This window comes from Haliotis rubra, unplaced genomic scaffold (assembly GCF_003918875.1).
Source record: "Haliotis rubra isolate DU_JTF1 unplaced genomic scaffold, ASM391887v1 Scf52, whole genome shotgun sequence".
Taxonomy (NCBI): Eukaryota; Metazoa; Mollusca; class Gastropoda; order Lepetellida; family Haliotidae; genus Haliotis; species Haliotis rubra.
In genome coordinates this window covers 1822970-1841405 of record NW_025767213.1, presented here as the reverse complement: position 1 = coordinate 1841405, position 18436 = coordinate 1822970, and the positions used below count along the sequence as shown (strand labels likewise).

At 42.4% G+C, this 18436-nt stretch overlaps 1 protein-coding gene across 1 annotated transcript; it reads left to right on the top strand.

Moving 5' to 3' along the window:
* Positions 1-5771: 5771 nt before the first annotated feature.
* Positions 5772-7361, top strand: LOC124292567. The gene is made up of 4 exons (XM_046729706.1): positions 5772-5800; positions 6209-6258; positions 6456-6515; positions 6719-7361. Exons 1-4 carry the CDS (start codon positions 5772-5774, stop codon positions 7066-7068), a joined length of 489 nt encoding a protein of 162 aa, XP_046585662.1. The 3' UTR covers positions 7069-7361.
* Positions 7362-18436: the final 11075 nt, after the last annotated feature.

Below are 18436 nucleotides of genomic sequence, written 5' to 3'. Positions count from 1 at the left end.
TGCGACATATGTACAAGAGGGTTATCTGATGTTTTATTTGTAGCTATTAAATGGTGCTGTATTGCAAATGTTATTATTCCGTTTTTGTTTTTCACAAATATTGAATCATGTTTACAATTTTTCAGTGGTCATCGTGGGCATGTTCTTGGCTGTAAGATTATGTGTACGAAGATGCCAGTCTGTTGTGAGACGTCGCCACAGCGTTCGTGGATCTCTTGATGCCGCCGAGAATGGAAATGCCGACGACATTGTTTCCCTGGCACCACACGAAGATTTCACTCTGGCTCCTAACACCTCATGGTGGGAGGTCGTGGAGAAGAGAGAGGCGGAGGACCCAACTTTCGGTCAGGATGTGGTGATAGCACCAGAGTACTGGGTAGAAGACGAGGTTTTGAGTTATGACCCTGAATACTGCCTGAAGCCAGGCACCCTCTGGTGGGAGGTAGTGGAGGCCCAGGAGAAGTCTGGGAGCTGAATACAGAAGTAACTTCCGGGACTAATGGTCCCCGGTGACACATGGAAACCAGGATACAAGTTAAGCTGTCTCACGGGCTGACATCCCGGACACGTCGAGCTCATTGTTCATCTCCACATGTAATGGCATGATGTCTGGACGAAGCTGTGAAAACCCGTTCCTTTGTGAACACAACTGTGGCAAAACTAGGTCTTGGTATGTTCATACCAAGGAGACTTTAAACACAGATCTATTGGGCTGTGTTCCCAAAGTGTTATGAACTCAGTATATTTGTATGCTATCTCATTTATTTGAAAATATGTCTTTCATGTTATGTACTTACTGTGCAATAAATCCTGTCTTGTTACGTTATTATGTACTGTCAGATTGTTTATCAATATCCAGACACTAACGCTTGGTGAGTCTGTTGCAGATTTCTACCAGCATTTTGATGGCTTGCGATCTATAATAGACAGACGCTCTAACAGTAATACATGGCCTTACGGTCGTTGATGTTTCTGAAGTGCCGTTATAATGTGACTCACTCACAGACTTGAGAGGCATTGTATCTGGCCCTTGTTCCTTGTTCTGTTACAGGTGTAGGGAACAAATTACCAGAAGAGAACTATTGTTTATCAACAGGACATTTACTCTCTCTCTCTCTCTCTCTCCTCCCCCCTTCTACACGCAATGAGTGATATCCCGATAGGAATTTTATTCAGCTATAGCTTGGCATACTATACTTACTAATCAGAATAACAAACAGTTGAATGTTGTGGTTTATGCATCATCGTAGGTCACGTGTATATATACTCAACGAAGCAGAACCCAAAGATAACTGAAATATTTCATGCTCCATCTAATGTTCCCCAAACTGATAATGTTCGAACTGAGTGGCTTACCATAAAAAATGAATGCCGATGGGTCACGGTTTCGAGAGAAAGTGAGTTTGAACACATTTATGAAACTGTACATCACCATATAAAACGGTAACGCCAGAAAATAATAGATTCAATAATTGATTATATGACGTCGTTGTAATGGGCTTTATTGCTCGACCACAGATTGGCTGGCTTGACCACATTTGCAAACTCGGGATGTCCTCCAGGAGCGTGTTGCTGATAGACTCGTTGTTCCTTCCACGTTGCAGAATCTGACAGATGCCTTGGGGGACGAATTGAATGTTTTTTCCGGACATAGTTTTCCGGAATTAGAAGAGTAACTTACCTTCAAGTTACTCAGATCGGCTAAGCTGCGATAATGCTGTGTTCAGAGACTTGCTTCTAGAGCGCTAAAAACCTGTGTTGTTGATTCGAATACCTGATTTGTCCTGTGTATATTCTTCTTTTGTCAACACCATATCCCTCTTTGCAGATATCTGCAATCATAAAGCTGACACGTCCTAATAGCACTAAAATGCTTAATGAAACAAATCCGATTCTCTGATTCAACATTTTGACTGATATTTTCAGAATCGGAAACAACAGTCTCTCGAAGTTCATGAAAGGCATTTAGAACATGAATACATGACACTTTTTAAGGATAACAACTTGTTTTTATGAGTTACCCCTTGTCCTCACTTATTAGATAAATCTTTATGGCCAGCTTTGAAGAAGCCGCTGTAACATCTTCCTTCCAACCACTAGGGTGGTACAGAAAAGTAGATGACACACCTTCGCCGTCCTAGAAAAGACCAGAACCCCGAAGCCCAACTGGACCGCCTTTACAACACCATAGAATCCAATTCACCATGGAAACAGAAAACCACCACCACTAATTAACCTTCCTCGATGTACAACCCGACAACAGTCAAGACAACATCCACACTGCCGTCTACCGCAAACCACCCACACGGACCAGTACATTCACTTCCTCACAAACCACCATCCTCATGGTGGTGGTATCATTGCCACCCTCAACGGACGAGCCATGGCCATCTGCATTTCAGACAGTATCAGCGGAGAACTTCATCATCTCAAGCACACCTTTATCGGGATACCCAAAATATCTGGTGGAGAAAAACATACGGAAATCTCTTGATACCCAGCAAAAAGATCCCGTTCCCAAGCCCAAACTAGTCCCATCAACCATCCTCGTCAGCATCACATACCAAGGTCGTACCAGTCACCAGAACAGACAAAAAAGACATTACAATAGCCCCATGGCCTCCAGAATAAGCCAGCCATTAACCGAGACCAAGGCATCTACCTTCGGAGTGTGTACTCCATTGTGCTATAAGGCTTATTTCGTTATAACGTTAATCTCCTTGGCTTTGTCCTTCCATCTATACTCCCCATCAAATGTTTAGACTCACTAGTGTAAATATAGCCACTTACTTCAATTAACTGATCTAAACTAGATTTTGCAAAAATATTCCATACAGTTTAAGGGTACTGTTTACACATGAACTGATGTATTGTAAAACAAATTCGTAACGTTGAAAAGATTATTGTCATGAGTTCAATAAATAATGAAACTCAGTGAAAATTGGTGAATTCTTAACAAAATTTCACAACAAAACGCAGCTGTTCACATGCACGATATTTGCACATGCTTTTCAGCAATTTGATACATGATCCTCGTGCAATTTATCTGCATAGGGTTTGCAGTTGGTTCCACCAATTTAGTGCATAGACAAATTTATCTCCGACGTAACCACATATATATACATACCATATAGTGAGTGCTTTAAGTGAGTCGAAACTTTTGATGGATAGTATATATACATGTATATTAACTCTGCTCACTGACTCAGCATTCACTTTATGAGTGAGCAAGAATTAGCTCTGAAACGTTGTGTAAAGAATAAAAAGAAGTTGTTATCCATAAAACATATCATGTATGCACAGAAACAACTTTGCTGCGTGTGCAGAATGACCTTCTGCATGCTGTTGATTCCTAGGGAGCGGCAATTCTTGTCCTCTTGGATCTATCAGCAACATTTGACACAATAGGCCATTCCACTCTCTTGGAAACTCTACAGTTACGTCTTGGAGTCACTGGCGATGCGTTATCACGGTTTCAGACGTATCTCACAGGACGCAAGCAATCAGTTATCATCGATGGGGTAAGGTCTGAGAGCAGAGAATTAAGGTTTGGAGTGCCACAAGGCTCAGTCCTAGGCCCAATCCTGTTCACTGTATATACCATACCCGTTGGTGATATAGCCCGAGCCCACAATCTCAGCTATCATCTCTATGCTGATGACACTCAGCTATATCTCGGATTCAAGCCACAAACTGCATCTTCTGTACAGAATACACTGCAGGCAATAACAAATTGCATAGCTGAGATCAAATGTTGGATGAACAGTAATTTTCTGAAATTGAACGATGACAAAACTGAGATTCTCATCATCAGCTCCAAACAAACAAAATCAAAGTTCAAGGTCCCTGGAGTTCAAATTGGAGACACTTTTGTTCAACCAGAAAGCCATGCTCGAAATCTAGGTTTCATCTTTGACTCAACATTAAGCATGGAAAATCAAGTCAGAAACATCTGCAAATCTACATATTTCCACCTATGGAACATCAGACAGATTAGCAGGTACATGGACACACCATCAGTAAAATGCCCTATAACCCATGCATTTGTGACATCACGTCTTGACTACTGCAACAGTCTACTCTATGGAATACAGCATAAGTACATGGACAAGTTACAGCGTGTTCAAAACACAGCCGCCAGGCTCATAACACGCACACATGTATGTGCACATAACACCAGTCCTGAAGGACTTACACTGGCTTCCTGTAAAAGACAGAGTTGTATTCAAACTTCTTGTGTTTGTTTACAAGTCCATTAATGGTCTTGCTCCATCCTATCTCCAGGAACTAGACACCATTCACAAACCTGGGAGGTCACTCAGATCAGCTAGTCAAGCTAAGCACAGCTTAGACGTTCCATCTGTCCGAACCACAACATACGGGGACAGAACATTTAGCAGAGCGGGTGCTGTACTCTTGAATGGATTACCTGAAAATGTCAGAAAATCGAAAAATATCAACAGTTTCCGATCTTGTCTCAAAACCATCCTCTTCAAACGAGCATTCGACTAAGCGCACATGAGCACATGACTCTGGATATGTAGCGCTATACAAATGTCTAATTTGATTTGATTTGATTTGATATTCAACAGACTCTGGTATGGAATCCTTAACAGTCTCTTGTATGGAATCCCAGAAGGGACATTGTCGCATTTTCGCCCTTACTCAAAAACAACAAGCAAAACGTGTCAAAATTATGCACAGTGCGACAATGTGGCAGCGTGACATTTTGGCTGTTTGTCGCATTGTTGCTGTCGCATTGTCGTGCTTTGAATAATATTTTTTTATTCCACCAAAGGGCGACAATGCAACATAGCGACAATTTGCAAGGTTAAAGTGTACTGAATCCTGGGTATCTCTGCCCTGTGCAAACATCGAAAATAGTTTATCATGAAAGTTTTGAAATTCACCACTAAATTAAAAAAGGCGCGACGATACGACACATTGGTGAAATGTCGTTGTCGCGCTTTGTTAAGATATGATTATAATATACTTTTATATTAAGGCGTATTAACAGCAATCCCGACAATGTGTATTGACTCTCTCATTAACTTAAACATATTTTGTTCACAAATGTTAAAGGGATTGGGGACAGGTTATCCAACCTATAATACCCGCTCCCTAATATTTACATACATGTATCTTCAATATTATGCATCTTAGGAAGGAATAGAGAGAAAGTACAGGAAAGCTAGAGAGCAGAGAGGAAGGGACACAACTTATGTGATCACTCAAAACCTTTTTGATTGATAAATAAAAGTCTGTACATGTTCACGGCTCTTGCATTCAATAAAACATGTTGACTGTTATATTTTCAGTATGGGAAACAGCAAACACTCGCAACGCATTTGTTGAGAATATGCTAAAAATGTATTCATTTAACCCGAATCACATTTGTATATGTATATATATATATGCAAATAACACTAATATAAGCATTTCAGAGAACTTGTGCATTCTGGAACATCTACCAACGTGTCCTGTGTCAAGGAGCTATTCCCCAATTAGGTATTTCCATTCAAAGTTAATAGTAATTCCAAAATATGTCAAAACTTTAAACCTATTCATAGGAAATTGGACATTTACCTATCATCACGCCATCGATTCTCAGAAGGCCATGTTCTTATACACAAAACACGCTAAAGCATGGAGTTACCTGCCCTTGAGCAGTGGTATCTAAGGGTGTGACGTCACAGACAATGACGAACTGCGTCACAAGCATGATGCCGTCTTTGAGATTAGCGCCAGCTTTATCGACACATCTACGCGATATGCCGTCAATACCAACTCTTACTCCGAGGTAAGTGTTTGACTACCTTCATATTGTAAAAATATACAGTCGAAAGTAGAGGGAACAATTTATGTGCTAAGATATTTAGTAAGTATGTGATTGTAAAAGATTGTATAATTGAATGGGTTTTGTATAAGTATAGAAACAAACTGATTTGAGTGTTTCAACATTACGTAGCCAGTACTTGTTCACAAATACAATGTTAATAAACTATTTTCCTGAGCAAACTGTAACCAATTTTTTATATACATTTTGTTTATAGTTGTGACGAAATCATTAAATAAAAGAGAAACAAAAACTCGCCCGCCGTAACAGAAGACAACGGTTTTCCCTTCAAATCAGTTAACCGTGTGTTAGTTAATACACTCGACTCATGTTGCGTGTGAGTATTTGAAAATGGTAATATATTTTTTTCAGGCTGCCTTGGAAGGAGATAAGGATTCAGTCTCGAGTGAACTATGTCAGAGGTAAAGTTACTTGATAATTTTAATATCCCCTCAGGAAATTAGTGTTGACGGAAAGGCTTGAAATAAATATGGATGATATAAAACCGTTCCACAGAAAAAAGCCACCCAGTATTTAGATATTTTTAGTAACAGTCTACTATAACTAGTGCTAACAATTTTAGGGCGTTATGTAATCAATACGCTTATGCTTTTTTCAGACATGATAACCGGCCAAAGTCACATGGTCCTTATGATCTGCACAATTGTTGTTGGAGGTGGTAAGTATCTATTTCTGTAACACGTGTATTAGTGGCTACCTAATTCGCGTCAACTGGAATAAATATGTCTGCCAAACCTCATTTAACAAAAGTACCCCGAACTCTATCTTCAATATTTGTAGCTGTTAAGTGATGCTGTATTGAAAATGTTATTATTCCGTTATTGTATTCACAAATATTAAATCATGTTTATGATTTTTCAGTGGTCATCGTTGGCATCTTCTTGGCTGTAAGGTTATGTGTACGGAGATGCCAGTCTGTCGTCAGAGGTCGCCACAGCGTTCGTGGATCTCTTGATGCCGCCGAGAATGGAGATGCCGACGACATTGTTTCCCTGGCACCACACGAAGATTTCACACTGGCTCCTAACACCTCATGGTGGGAGGTCGTGGAGAAGAGAGAGGCGGAAGACCCAACTTTCGGTCAGGATGTGGTGATAGCACCAGAGTACTGTGTGGAAGACGAGGTTTTGAGTTATGACCCAGAATACTGCCTGAAGCCAGGCGCCCTCTGGTGGGAGGTGGTGGAGGCCCAGGAGAAGTCTGGGAGCTGAAGACAGAAGTAACTTCCGGGACTAATGGTCCCCGGTGACACATGGAAACCAGGATACAAGTTAAGCTGTCTCACGGACAGATATCCCGGACACTTCGATCTGGCCGCTCATCTTCACAGATGGTTGTATGCACTTGGAGGGTGGACATGTATGACTGATACACCATCGTCTTCTTAATACCTGCATAGACTCTCCTATACCAACTTCAGATACTGTATGATACGTGATTCAGATACAAATCCCGAAATTTATGCGCTAAGACAGGCGTTGATATGCGTGTTATGTGTGATACAGTTAACACCGTGTTAAATCACTGATACGAGTTGTGTGTTCGCTACTGATACTGTTTTGGTTGTCAATTGTTAAAGATTGATGCAAAAGATTCTGATACTGTTATGGTTACCAAATTGTTAAAGGTTTATACAAAGACACTGTTGAAATTAAACATGTTACAATTAATTAAGCCTTGTTACAATATTTATTCGTCGTTTGTCTGTACTGCATGCATGTGGTGGTGTCTGGCTCTGTGCATACAGCATAGGTCACAAATCAGTTGAAGTTAAGCGACGTTGGGCGCGGAGAATACTTGTATGGGTGACCGTGTTTGGCAACTTGTCTCCTGAGAGTTTCGAGGTCTTCAGTCCTACCCCACAACGAAGCACATGTGAAACATGTGGTCTAATCTTAGGCAAGTGACTTTGTTCAAACTTGTCTCTGTTCACCCAGCAGAAAATGGGTACCCGGTGGGAGGAGTCATGTGACTATAACCTTCTAGTGCCTCAGTGGCAGCTTGGGTTGTCCGGGGTAATAATAATCAGGCTTTGCGTCTGTGCTACATGGAAAAGGCGCACTATAGATTCACAATTATTATATTTTTATCTTCTGCTTTAACATATAAGCTTTAATGATATTATAGATTGGGATGAGCACACTGACACGAGCATTGGTCATATTTGGATGCAAACGGAAATGGCTGTGAACGAAACGCTATCTGTACAATTCTGATTACTTCTAAATATAACTGATTTAAGCTGAGCTGTTAGAAACTTGTTCTTGATTTGCGCGTCAGTAATTTGCGAATTTACACATTGAAATATGAACTCAAACACATTGTTTGGCTAGCCAGTTAATTACCACAGAGCCATTTGCAATTTAGAATAATGACAATGACAGGGGGTGGGGTGATTACACTCTCGAGATGGGGCCGTTGGGGAGGGGGAGAAAGAAGGAAACACTTCATTTTCACGAGGTGAGGTGAAATTGGGTTTAACGTCGTGCTGGAGAATATTTCGCTCATATGACGACGTGCATGCGTGTGCATGTGTATGTGCGGTTGCTTGTACTAGCCCAGACTCAAGCTGGTTTGCCGCAGTGAAGCATGAATATCCCACTCAGACACATTATACTATACTGATTCCGAGCCGACCAGTCCTCGTTGTACCCATTAATGCCGAGCGCCAGGCAGGGACCAACAAGTACCATATTTTAACGTCTTTTGGTATGACGCGGTCGGGGATCGAACTCGCGACCTTTCACTCTCCGGGCGGACGCTCCAACCACTACACCACAGAGGCGGTCCATTTTCACGAGAGTTTCAACGGTCGTTTAATAAACTTTCAGAGGACAAGGTGTGGGGAGAGGGGGGGGCGCACCTCTGCTCACACCCTTCTGGATCCACCTATCGTAAGATCGTAATATTGATCGTAACATGGTCAAAATATCACGGAAACTGGGCGGGTGTGTTACCGACGATCCTGTGCTCATTACGTAAACAGTTTTAGTACAATAGAGTGATCTCCCTTCCGTATTCTTCTCTGGCAAGGTGCTTGAGTTTCGATTCTGAATCTGATTCTGCAATGGGTGGCTGGAAACTCGAAGTATTCAAGGTAAATGGGTTTTTGTTGCCATGTGTGCGTTTATTATTATTTTTATTGTATCCATGTAGGTGATCATGACTAAAGCGTAATACACAAGACCAGGCTACCTCAACCAGAACCGTGAAGTCAAGGTTAGGCGCGAGCCGCGATGGTGTCGCACGGCCACACTGTACCAGGCTGCAGTCATCAGTCATATCTTAACAGTATTCTCAGTAGGACCCCATCGGGGCTCTCTGTTAGAATTGGTCTTCAGCAACCCATACTTGTCGTAAAACTGCTAAAACGGTATCCTGTGGTCAGGGTCGCTGATAGTAATGCATGTCGTATTCCAACTGCGTTGATAGATGCTCATGATTTCAGACACTGGATTGTCTGAACCTGACGCCATACGTGCTCTTGGCTTGGGACTCACGCTTTCATTACTCATGTCACGCTCTAGGACATGATTGATAAATTTCCAATTTTATTTATGTATATATTTTCTTTAGCATGCACATTTGACCACTTAAAATCACACAAATAGGTCTGAATACATCACTTTTAGTGACTTTGTTTATGAAGTGAATGTCAATTTGACATTTTTTAAAATTATTACTCCAAATAGGGGTTGTAGCTACCCACGTCATTATATCAACCCCGGGGTTGTAGCTACCCACGTCATTATATCAACCCTGGGGTTGTGGCTGCCCACGTCATTATATCAATATGAAAATGAAGAGTAATTTATCAAACACAGAGCACCATAAGTAAACTGCACTTACCCCCGAGACTAAGATTTGCTTCTGATGATTACAGGCTTGAACCCCGGATTCATAGTGAAAGAAGACTTAGCTACACTGTTATTAGAGAGAAAGATTCTTTCAATGTGATGCATTATTTGCAGATGGCTGTGTACATGAGCTTTCCCGTGTCACTGTTCTACTACTTCAACCAACCAGAATTCTTCGAGGGCTGGATGATGAGCAAGAGGGTAATATTCTATGTGTTGGCCATGCAGCAACCAAGTTGACTTGATATCAAATTTTGCCTTGCCATCACAGTTTGTTTTTAGCAATGTAACTTTGTGGTGTAATTAGTGACATTATATGGATCATACTGGTTCTGTTTCTGTCAGAAATAATGTATTTTGCAAGTTGGGGCAAGAGAGAAATGAATTGTGTATTATCATGATTATAAATTCTGTTGGATACACACACAAATGTGATAACTTGTTTATTATCTGCCTATAGAATAAGAAGTGTACATACCCTGTGAGGTAAGGATAGTTCATCATGAAGTGACTGATTGTCTTCTTTCATGCATTGAATCAGTTGTGTATTTTATGAATTATCATTTGTCTGATAAAAGATTTGTAGTGTGCAGTTTTATGTGATCTCACTGTAATATGAACTCAGGCAAACCAATTTCTCATTGAAAGAAAAGGAAGTGCGACTTTTGATAAGTGAGGGATACTTGGCACCATAGACTAAAGGTCACTTCATGATTGAAGATTGCAAGTGCATGAAGAAATTGTATTTCTTAGGTTTGTTGAAGAGAACTCCATGATATTGCTGGAATATTGCTAAAAGCAGCATTAAACCATAATCATTCAATACTCACTGTTAAAGAGAATGTTCTCTAGGCAATTCAGATTCATGTGTTTGTTGTTGCAGATTGTCCATCTTCAATATTATTAAACGGAAAATTATCATTTCAGAAACAGCTCTTCCCACCACAAGACAAGAATGCAGTAAGCATGATGACTGATACTCTTCTCTGTGAAGTTCTGTATTCGAGGCGGTTCAGAGGCATCAGTGTTAATCAGCCCTCTGTGCCTTAACAGGAAATATGTTGGTTTACATAGCTAATTGAAGGCATAAGATTTCAATAAAAACTAACTCAATTTCCATAAGTAAGATGTATCTGTACACGTTTACTTCAGTATTATATCAGACCCATAAAGACTCGGGTTAGAATATGTCTTCAGCAACCCATGCTCATTTCATAGAAGGTGATTAACAGGATCAGGTGGGCAGGCTCACTGATTTGGTTGATGCAGATGGTAGCTTTCAGTTGGTAGAACCAGACACTATACAGTTTTCCCAGAAATTATTGAGAAAATCTTTGTTTCCTAATACTGATAATAGAATTTTAAAATAGGTGTTACATTATGTAGTAAGGTACTCAATATGGGAGGCAACTCTTGTAGGCTTAAGGATGAACCTTACTACACCAAGAGTTATCTCCCCTGGTGTAGTAGATGGCTTCCTTTGTTGACATAGCAGATTTGACAGCAGAAGAGAAAAGAACGCTGGTTCTAGATGTTTGAAAGGGGTGTGACTAATGCAAAAGAGTTAGCTGGTAGACATGACATTCCTCTGTCTACAGTATACAGAACTTTGAAGAATATTCTGTCAGGAGTGGGGATTGAGCATAAGACAGGGTCAGGGAGGCCAAGGAAGTTCAGTACTACGGATCGCCGGCCACTTGGTCAGATCTTTACCCTATTGAGAATGTGTGGGACTAATGAAGGACAGAATAAATTAAAAAGGACTTAGGAATCTTGAGGATATGAAGAAAGAAGTAGTTGAATATTGAGATATGGTGTCACACGATTTCCTGCACACTTTGATCGATAGTGTACCAAGGTGCATTCAGTCATGTATTGCAGGGCAAGGAGGTCTCACAAAGTACTGAAAAGACACTTAGACTGTAGGAAAATCATATCTCAACATATTTATTTAAGTAAACCTTCTATAGTTTAAATACCTGTATTAGATATTTGCCCCGAAACAACTTTCTCAATAATTTCTGGGAATACTGTATGTTTGTTACTGTATGGAATCCATACTGCTTTGAGAGTGAAGAATTTAGGTCTGGATTTGTGAGGTTCTTGTGCCAGGGATAAAGGTTTTCTCGATGAGTCACATGTTAATTGATGAGTTGAAAAAGTAGATGGGGACAGTATATTTGGACCAGTTTTGGTTAGGATTTGGAGATCTAGTTTTAACAGATTCCTTTGTATTTGCAAATGTCTGTTTCAGAAAGCAATAATTGAAAGGACAATAGAGAAGATAGAAAAGCAACAAGAAGAACAATGGCTGAAGAACAAATAGCCTTGGTATACACTGTGTATCATGTATATATGTACATAAATGTGGACGGTAGCTCATCATGTGTGTGTGTATGTATTGTCAGAGAGAGTCGGTCATGTCGAAATTGTAAACAAGAAACTAGATGACATAAATGCACATATGATTTCATCATGTGTTTGTTATTTGTTTTGTTGTCTTTGCCAGTGGAAACCAAGAAATCCTTTCCGTTACATCAGGGCCCCATTTCACAAAGCGATCATAGCGCTAAGTTGATACTCCCATACTTTAACGTAGACTTCGACAGTCATAGCGCTACGATCGCTTTGTGCAACGGGCCCCTGATAAAGTGAGGCAGGTGCCAAAATGAACTTAAGTGACTGAATTGTTACTACTTGGAGACAGGTGACCCTCTCAGTCTGGGTCACTATCTGCTGAATTGTTACTACTGGGAGACAGTTGACCCTCTCACTCTGGGTCACTATGTGACTGTACAGTTGACACTGGGAGACTAGTGACCCTCTCACTCTATCTGCTGAATTGTTACTACTGGGAGACAGGTGACCCTCTCACTCTGGGTCACTATCTGCTGAATTGTTACTACTGGGAGACAGGTGACCCTCTCAGTCTGGGTCACTATGTGCTGAATTGTTACTACTGGGAGACAGGTGACCCTCTCACTCTGGGTCACTATGTGACTGTACAGTTGACACTGGGAGACTAGTGACCCTCTCACTCTGGGTCACTATCTGCTGAATTGTTACTACTGGGAGACAGGTGACCCTCTCACTCTGGGTCACTATCTGCTGAATTGTTACTACTGGGAGACAGGTGACCCTCTCAGTCTGGGTCACTATCTGCTGAATTGTTACTACTGGGAGACAGGTGACCCTCTCACTCTGGGTCACTATCTGCTGAATTGTTACTACTGGGACAGACCCTCTCACTCTGGGTCACTATCTGCTGAATTGTTACTCTCAGTCTGGGTCACTATCTGCTGAATTGTTACTACTGGGAGACTAGTGACCCTCTCACTCTGGGTCACTATCTGCTGAATTGTTACTACTGGGAGACAGGTGACCCTCTCACTCTGGGTCACTATCTGCTGAATTGTTACTACTGGGAGACAGGTGACCCTCTCACTCTGGGTCACTATCTGCTGAATTGTTACTACTGGGAGACTAGTGACCCTCTCACTCTGGGTCACTATCTGCTGAATTGTTACTACTGGGAGACAGGTGACCCTCTCACTCTGGGTCACTATGTGACTGTACAGTTGACACTGGGAGACAGGTGACCCTCTCACTCTGGGTCACTATCTGCTGAATTGTTACTACTGGGAGACAGGTGACCCTCTCACTCTGGGTCACTATGTGACTGTACTGGGTCAGACAGGTGACCCTCTTGGGTCACTATCTGCTGAGTTACTACTGGAGACAGACTAGTGTGACCCTCTCACTCTGGGTCACTATCTGCTGAATTGTTACTACTGGGAGACAGGTGACCCTCTCAGTCACTATGTGACTGTACAGTTGACACTGGGAGACAGGTGACCCTCTCAGGTCTGGGTCACTACTATCTGCTGAACAGGTGTTACTACTGGGAGACAGGTGACCCTCTCACTCTGGGTCACTATGTGTTACTGGGAGACTAGTGACCCTCTCAGTTGACACTGGGAGACTAGTGACCCTCTCAGTCTGGGTCACTATCTGCTGAATTGTTACTACTGGGAGACAGGTGACCCTCTCACTCTGGGTCACTATCTGCTGAATTGTTACTACTGGGAGACTAGTGACCCTCTCAGTCTGGGTCACTATCTGCTGAATTGTTACTACTGGGAGACAGGTGACCCTCTCAGTCTGGGTCACTATCTGCTGAATTGTTACTACTGGGAGACTAGTGACCCTCTCACTCTGGGTCACTATCTGCTGAATTGTTACTACTGGGAGACAGGTGACCCTCTCACTCTGGGTCACTATCTGCTGAATTGTTACTACTGGGAGACTAGTGACCCTCTCACTCTGGGTCACTATGTGACTGTACAGTTGACACTGGGAGACTAGTGACCCTCTCAGTCTGGGTCACTATCTGCTGAATTGTTACTACTGGGAGACTAGTGACCCTCTCAGTCTGGGTCACTATCTGCTGAAGTTGTTACTACTGGGAGACTAGTGACCCTCTCAGGTCTGGGTCACTATGTGACTGAACTATCTGACTTACTACTGGGAGACTAGTGACCCTCTCAGTCTGGGTCACTATCTGCTGAATTGTTACTACTGGGAGACAGGTGACCCTCTCAGTCTGGGTCACTATCTGCTGAATTGTTACTACTGGGAGACAGGTGACCCTCTCAGTCTGGGTCACTATCTGCTGAATTGTTACTACTGGGAGACAGGTGACCCTCTCACTCTGGGTCACTATCTGCTGAATTGTTACTACTGGGAGAGTGACAGGTGACCCACTCTCACTCTGGGTCACTATGTGACTGTACAGTTGACACTGGGAGACAGGTGACCCTCTCACTCTGGGTCACTATCTGCTGAATTGTTACTACTGGGAGACAGGTGACCCTCTCACTCTGGGTCACTATGTGACTGTACAGTTGACACTGGGAGACTAGTGACCCTCTCAGTCTGGGTCACTATCTGCTGAATTGTTACTACTGGGAGACTAGTGACCCTCTCAGTCTGGGTCACTATGTGCTGAATTGTTACTACTGGGAGACAGGTGACCCTCTCACTCTGGGTCACTATCTGCTGAATTGTTACTACTGGGAGACAGGTGACCCTCTCACTCTGGGTCACTATCTGCTGAATTGTGAATACTACTGGGAGACAGGTGACCCTACTGGGAGACTCTCAGTCTGGGTCACTATCTGCTGAATTGTTACTACTGGGAGACAGGTGACCCTCTCACTCTGGGTCACTATCTGACTGTACAGTTACTACTGGGAGACAGGTGACCCTCTCACTCTGGGTCACTATCTGCTGAATTGTTACTACTGGGAGACAGGTGACCCTCTCACTCTGGGTCACTATGTGACTGTACAGTTGACACTGGGAGACTAGTGACCCTCTCAGTCTGGGTCACTATGTGCTGAATTGTTACTACTGGGAGACTAGTGACCCTCTCAGTCTGGGTCACTATCTGCTGAATTGTTACTACTGGGAGACAGGTGACCCTCTCAGTCTGGGTCACTATCTGCTGAATTGTTACTACTGGGAGACTAGTGACCCTCTCCTCACTCTGGGTCACTATCTGACTGAATTGTTACTACTGGGAGACAGGTGACCCTCAGTCTCACTATCTGCTGAATTGTTACTACTGGGTGACCCTCTCAGTCCTGCTGAATTGTTACTACTGGGAGACAGGTGACCCTCTCACTCTGGGTCACTATCTGCTGAATTGTTACTACTGGGAGACTAGTGACCCTCTCAGTCTGGGTCACTATCTGCTGAATTGTTACTACTGGGAGACAGGTGACCCTCTCACTCTGGGTCACTATCTGCTGAATTGTTACTACTGGGAGACTAGTGACCCTCTCACTCTGGGCCACTATGTGACTGTACAGATGACACTGGGATACTGGTAACCCTCTCAGTCTGGGCCACTATGTGACTGTACAGTTGACACTGGGAGACTAGTGACCCTCTCACTCTGGGTCACTATCTGCTGAATTGTTACTACTGGGAGACTAGTGACCCTCTCAGTCTGGGTCACTATCTGCTGAATTGTTACTACTTGGAGACAGGTGACCCTCTCAGTCTGGGTCACTATGTGCTGAATTGTTACTACTGGGAGACTAGTGACCCTCTCAGTCTGGGCCACTATGTGACTGTACAGTTGACACCAACCCGAAACTGACTTCAGCAACCCATGCCTCCATGGTGTAGTCGTAGAGCGCCTGCAGTTTCGGAGAGTGGAAGGTCCGCGCAGTTCGATCCCTGTTCATCACTGATCGTCGTCCATACCAAAAGATGTTAAAATATGGTACTTGTTGGAACCTGCCTGGAAGGTCACGGGTTCGATCCCCGTGCTTAAAATATGGTACTTGTTGGAACCTGCCTTGTGCTCGGCATAAATGGGTACAACAAGGACTGGTCGGCTCGGAGTCAGTATAATGTGTTTGAGTGGGGTATTCATGCTTCACTGTGACAAGGTATATCAGTTGGTCCGCACATACACGTACACACACATGCATGTCGTCATATGGGCGAAACATTCTCAAGCACGATGTTAAACCCAATTTCACCTCACCTGACTAGGAGACTGGTGACCCTCTCAGTCTGGGCCACTATGTGACTGAACAGTTGACACTGGGAGACTTGTGACCCTCTCAGTCTGGGTCACTGTACCGTATGAGTCTCTATATCTGTGTATCAGAATGTCTCCATCGTGTGAATCTCTATATCTGTGTATCAGAATGTCTCCATTGTGTGTATCTCTATATCTGTGTATCAGAATGAGTCTCTATATCTGTGTATCAGAATGTCTCCATCGTGTGAATCTCTATATCTGTGTATCAGAATGTCTCCATCGTGTGAATCTCTATATCTGTGTATCAGAATGTCTCCATCGTGTGAATCTCTATATCTGTGTATCAGAATGTCTCCATCGTGTGAATCTCTATATCTGTGTATCAGAATGTCTCCATCGTGTGAATCTCTATATCTGTGTATCAGAATGTCTCCATCGTGTGAATCTCTATATCTGTGTATCAGAATGTCTCCATCGTGTGAATCTCTATATCTGTGAATCAGAATGCCTCTCGTGGTGAATCATCTGTGTATCAGAATCTCTATATCTGTGTATCAGAATGTCTCCATCGTGTGAATCTCTATATCTGTGTATCAGAATGTCTCCATCTATAATCTCTATATCTGTGTATCAGAATGTCTCCATCGTGTGAATCTCTATATCTGTGTATCAGAATGTCTCCATCGTGTGAATCTCTATATCTGTGTATCAGAATGCCTCCATCGTGTGAATCTCTATATCTGTGTATCAGAATGTCTCCATCGTGTGAATCTCTATATCTGTGTATCAGAATGTCTCCATCGTGTGAATCTCTATATATGTGTATCAGAATGTCTCCATTGTGTGAATCTCTATATCTGTGTATCAGAATGTCTCCATCGTGTGAATCTCTATATCTGTGTATCAGAATGTCTCCATCGTGTGAATCTCTGTATCTGTGATGGAGAGTGTCTCCATTGTGTGAATCTCTGTATCTGTTTCTGAGAGTGTCTACATCATGTGAATATCTGTATCTGTGTATGAGAGTGTCTCCATCGTGTGAATCTATGTCTGTGTGGGAAAGTATCTCAAGCTTGTAAATCACTATGTCTCTGTGTGAAAGTGTCTCTATATCTCTCTGTGAACGTGTCTAAATCGTGTACATGTGAATCTCTGTATCTGTGTGAAAGTGTCTCAAGTGTGTGAATCTCTATATCAGTGTGTGAAAGTGTCAAGCGTGTGAATCTCTATCTGTGTGTGAAAGTGTCTCAAGCGTGTGAATCTCTATATCTGTGTGTGAAAGTGTCTCAAGCGTGTGAATCTCTATATCAGCGTGTCTAAGTGTCTCAAGCGTGTGAATCTCTATATCTGTGTGTGAAAGTGCCTCAAACGTGTGAATCTCTATATCTGTGTGTGAAAGTGTCGCAAGCGTGTGAATCTCTATATCTGTGTGTGAAAGTGTCTCAAGCGTGTGAATCTCTATATCAGTGTGTGAAAGTGTCTCAAGCGTGTGAATCTCTATATCTGTGTGTGAAAGTGCCTCAAGCGTGTGAATCTCTATATCTCTGTGTGTAACAAATCACCGGTCACTCTCCTCCGGCGTGCATCTCCATATGATTACAGCTAGTAGATATCGGCGTCAACATGGCCCGGTGGTGTGCATGTCCAACGTCATCTTATCAATAGGTGGAGGCGCACTCGCAGCTTTGTGAATTGGTCTCTTTCACAGTGGATTTTCTGTGATATTTCTAAGAATGTTAATGAGTACAGTACATATGCCCAACACTAATTCATCCAAACGGCCCAACAACAAAATGTCGCAGGAGACTGAGCACTGGACAATATTGTCTAAATTCCACATTAGCTGCATGAGTTATTGATGTAGCAAGATATATATAATGTTAGGCTTCATTCTACCATGACTTCTTTGATTGGCATTCTACCATGCATACGGATAAATGAAAGTGGCGGTTCTGAGTCCCGTTTCACAAAGCTCTCGTAAGCCTTAGATCTCGTAACTTTTCTCGTAGCACAATCTTACGATTTTATGGGCGTTTCACGAAACTCTCGTAGGCTTACGATACCTTAATTTACATTTAAAATTACAATAAGAACTACGGTAAATTTCACTCATAAATGAGCTTTATTCTCGAAAGTCAAAAAAACAAAATGCCGTATTATATA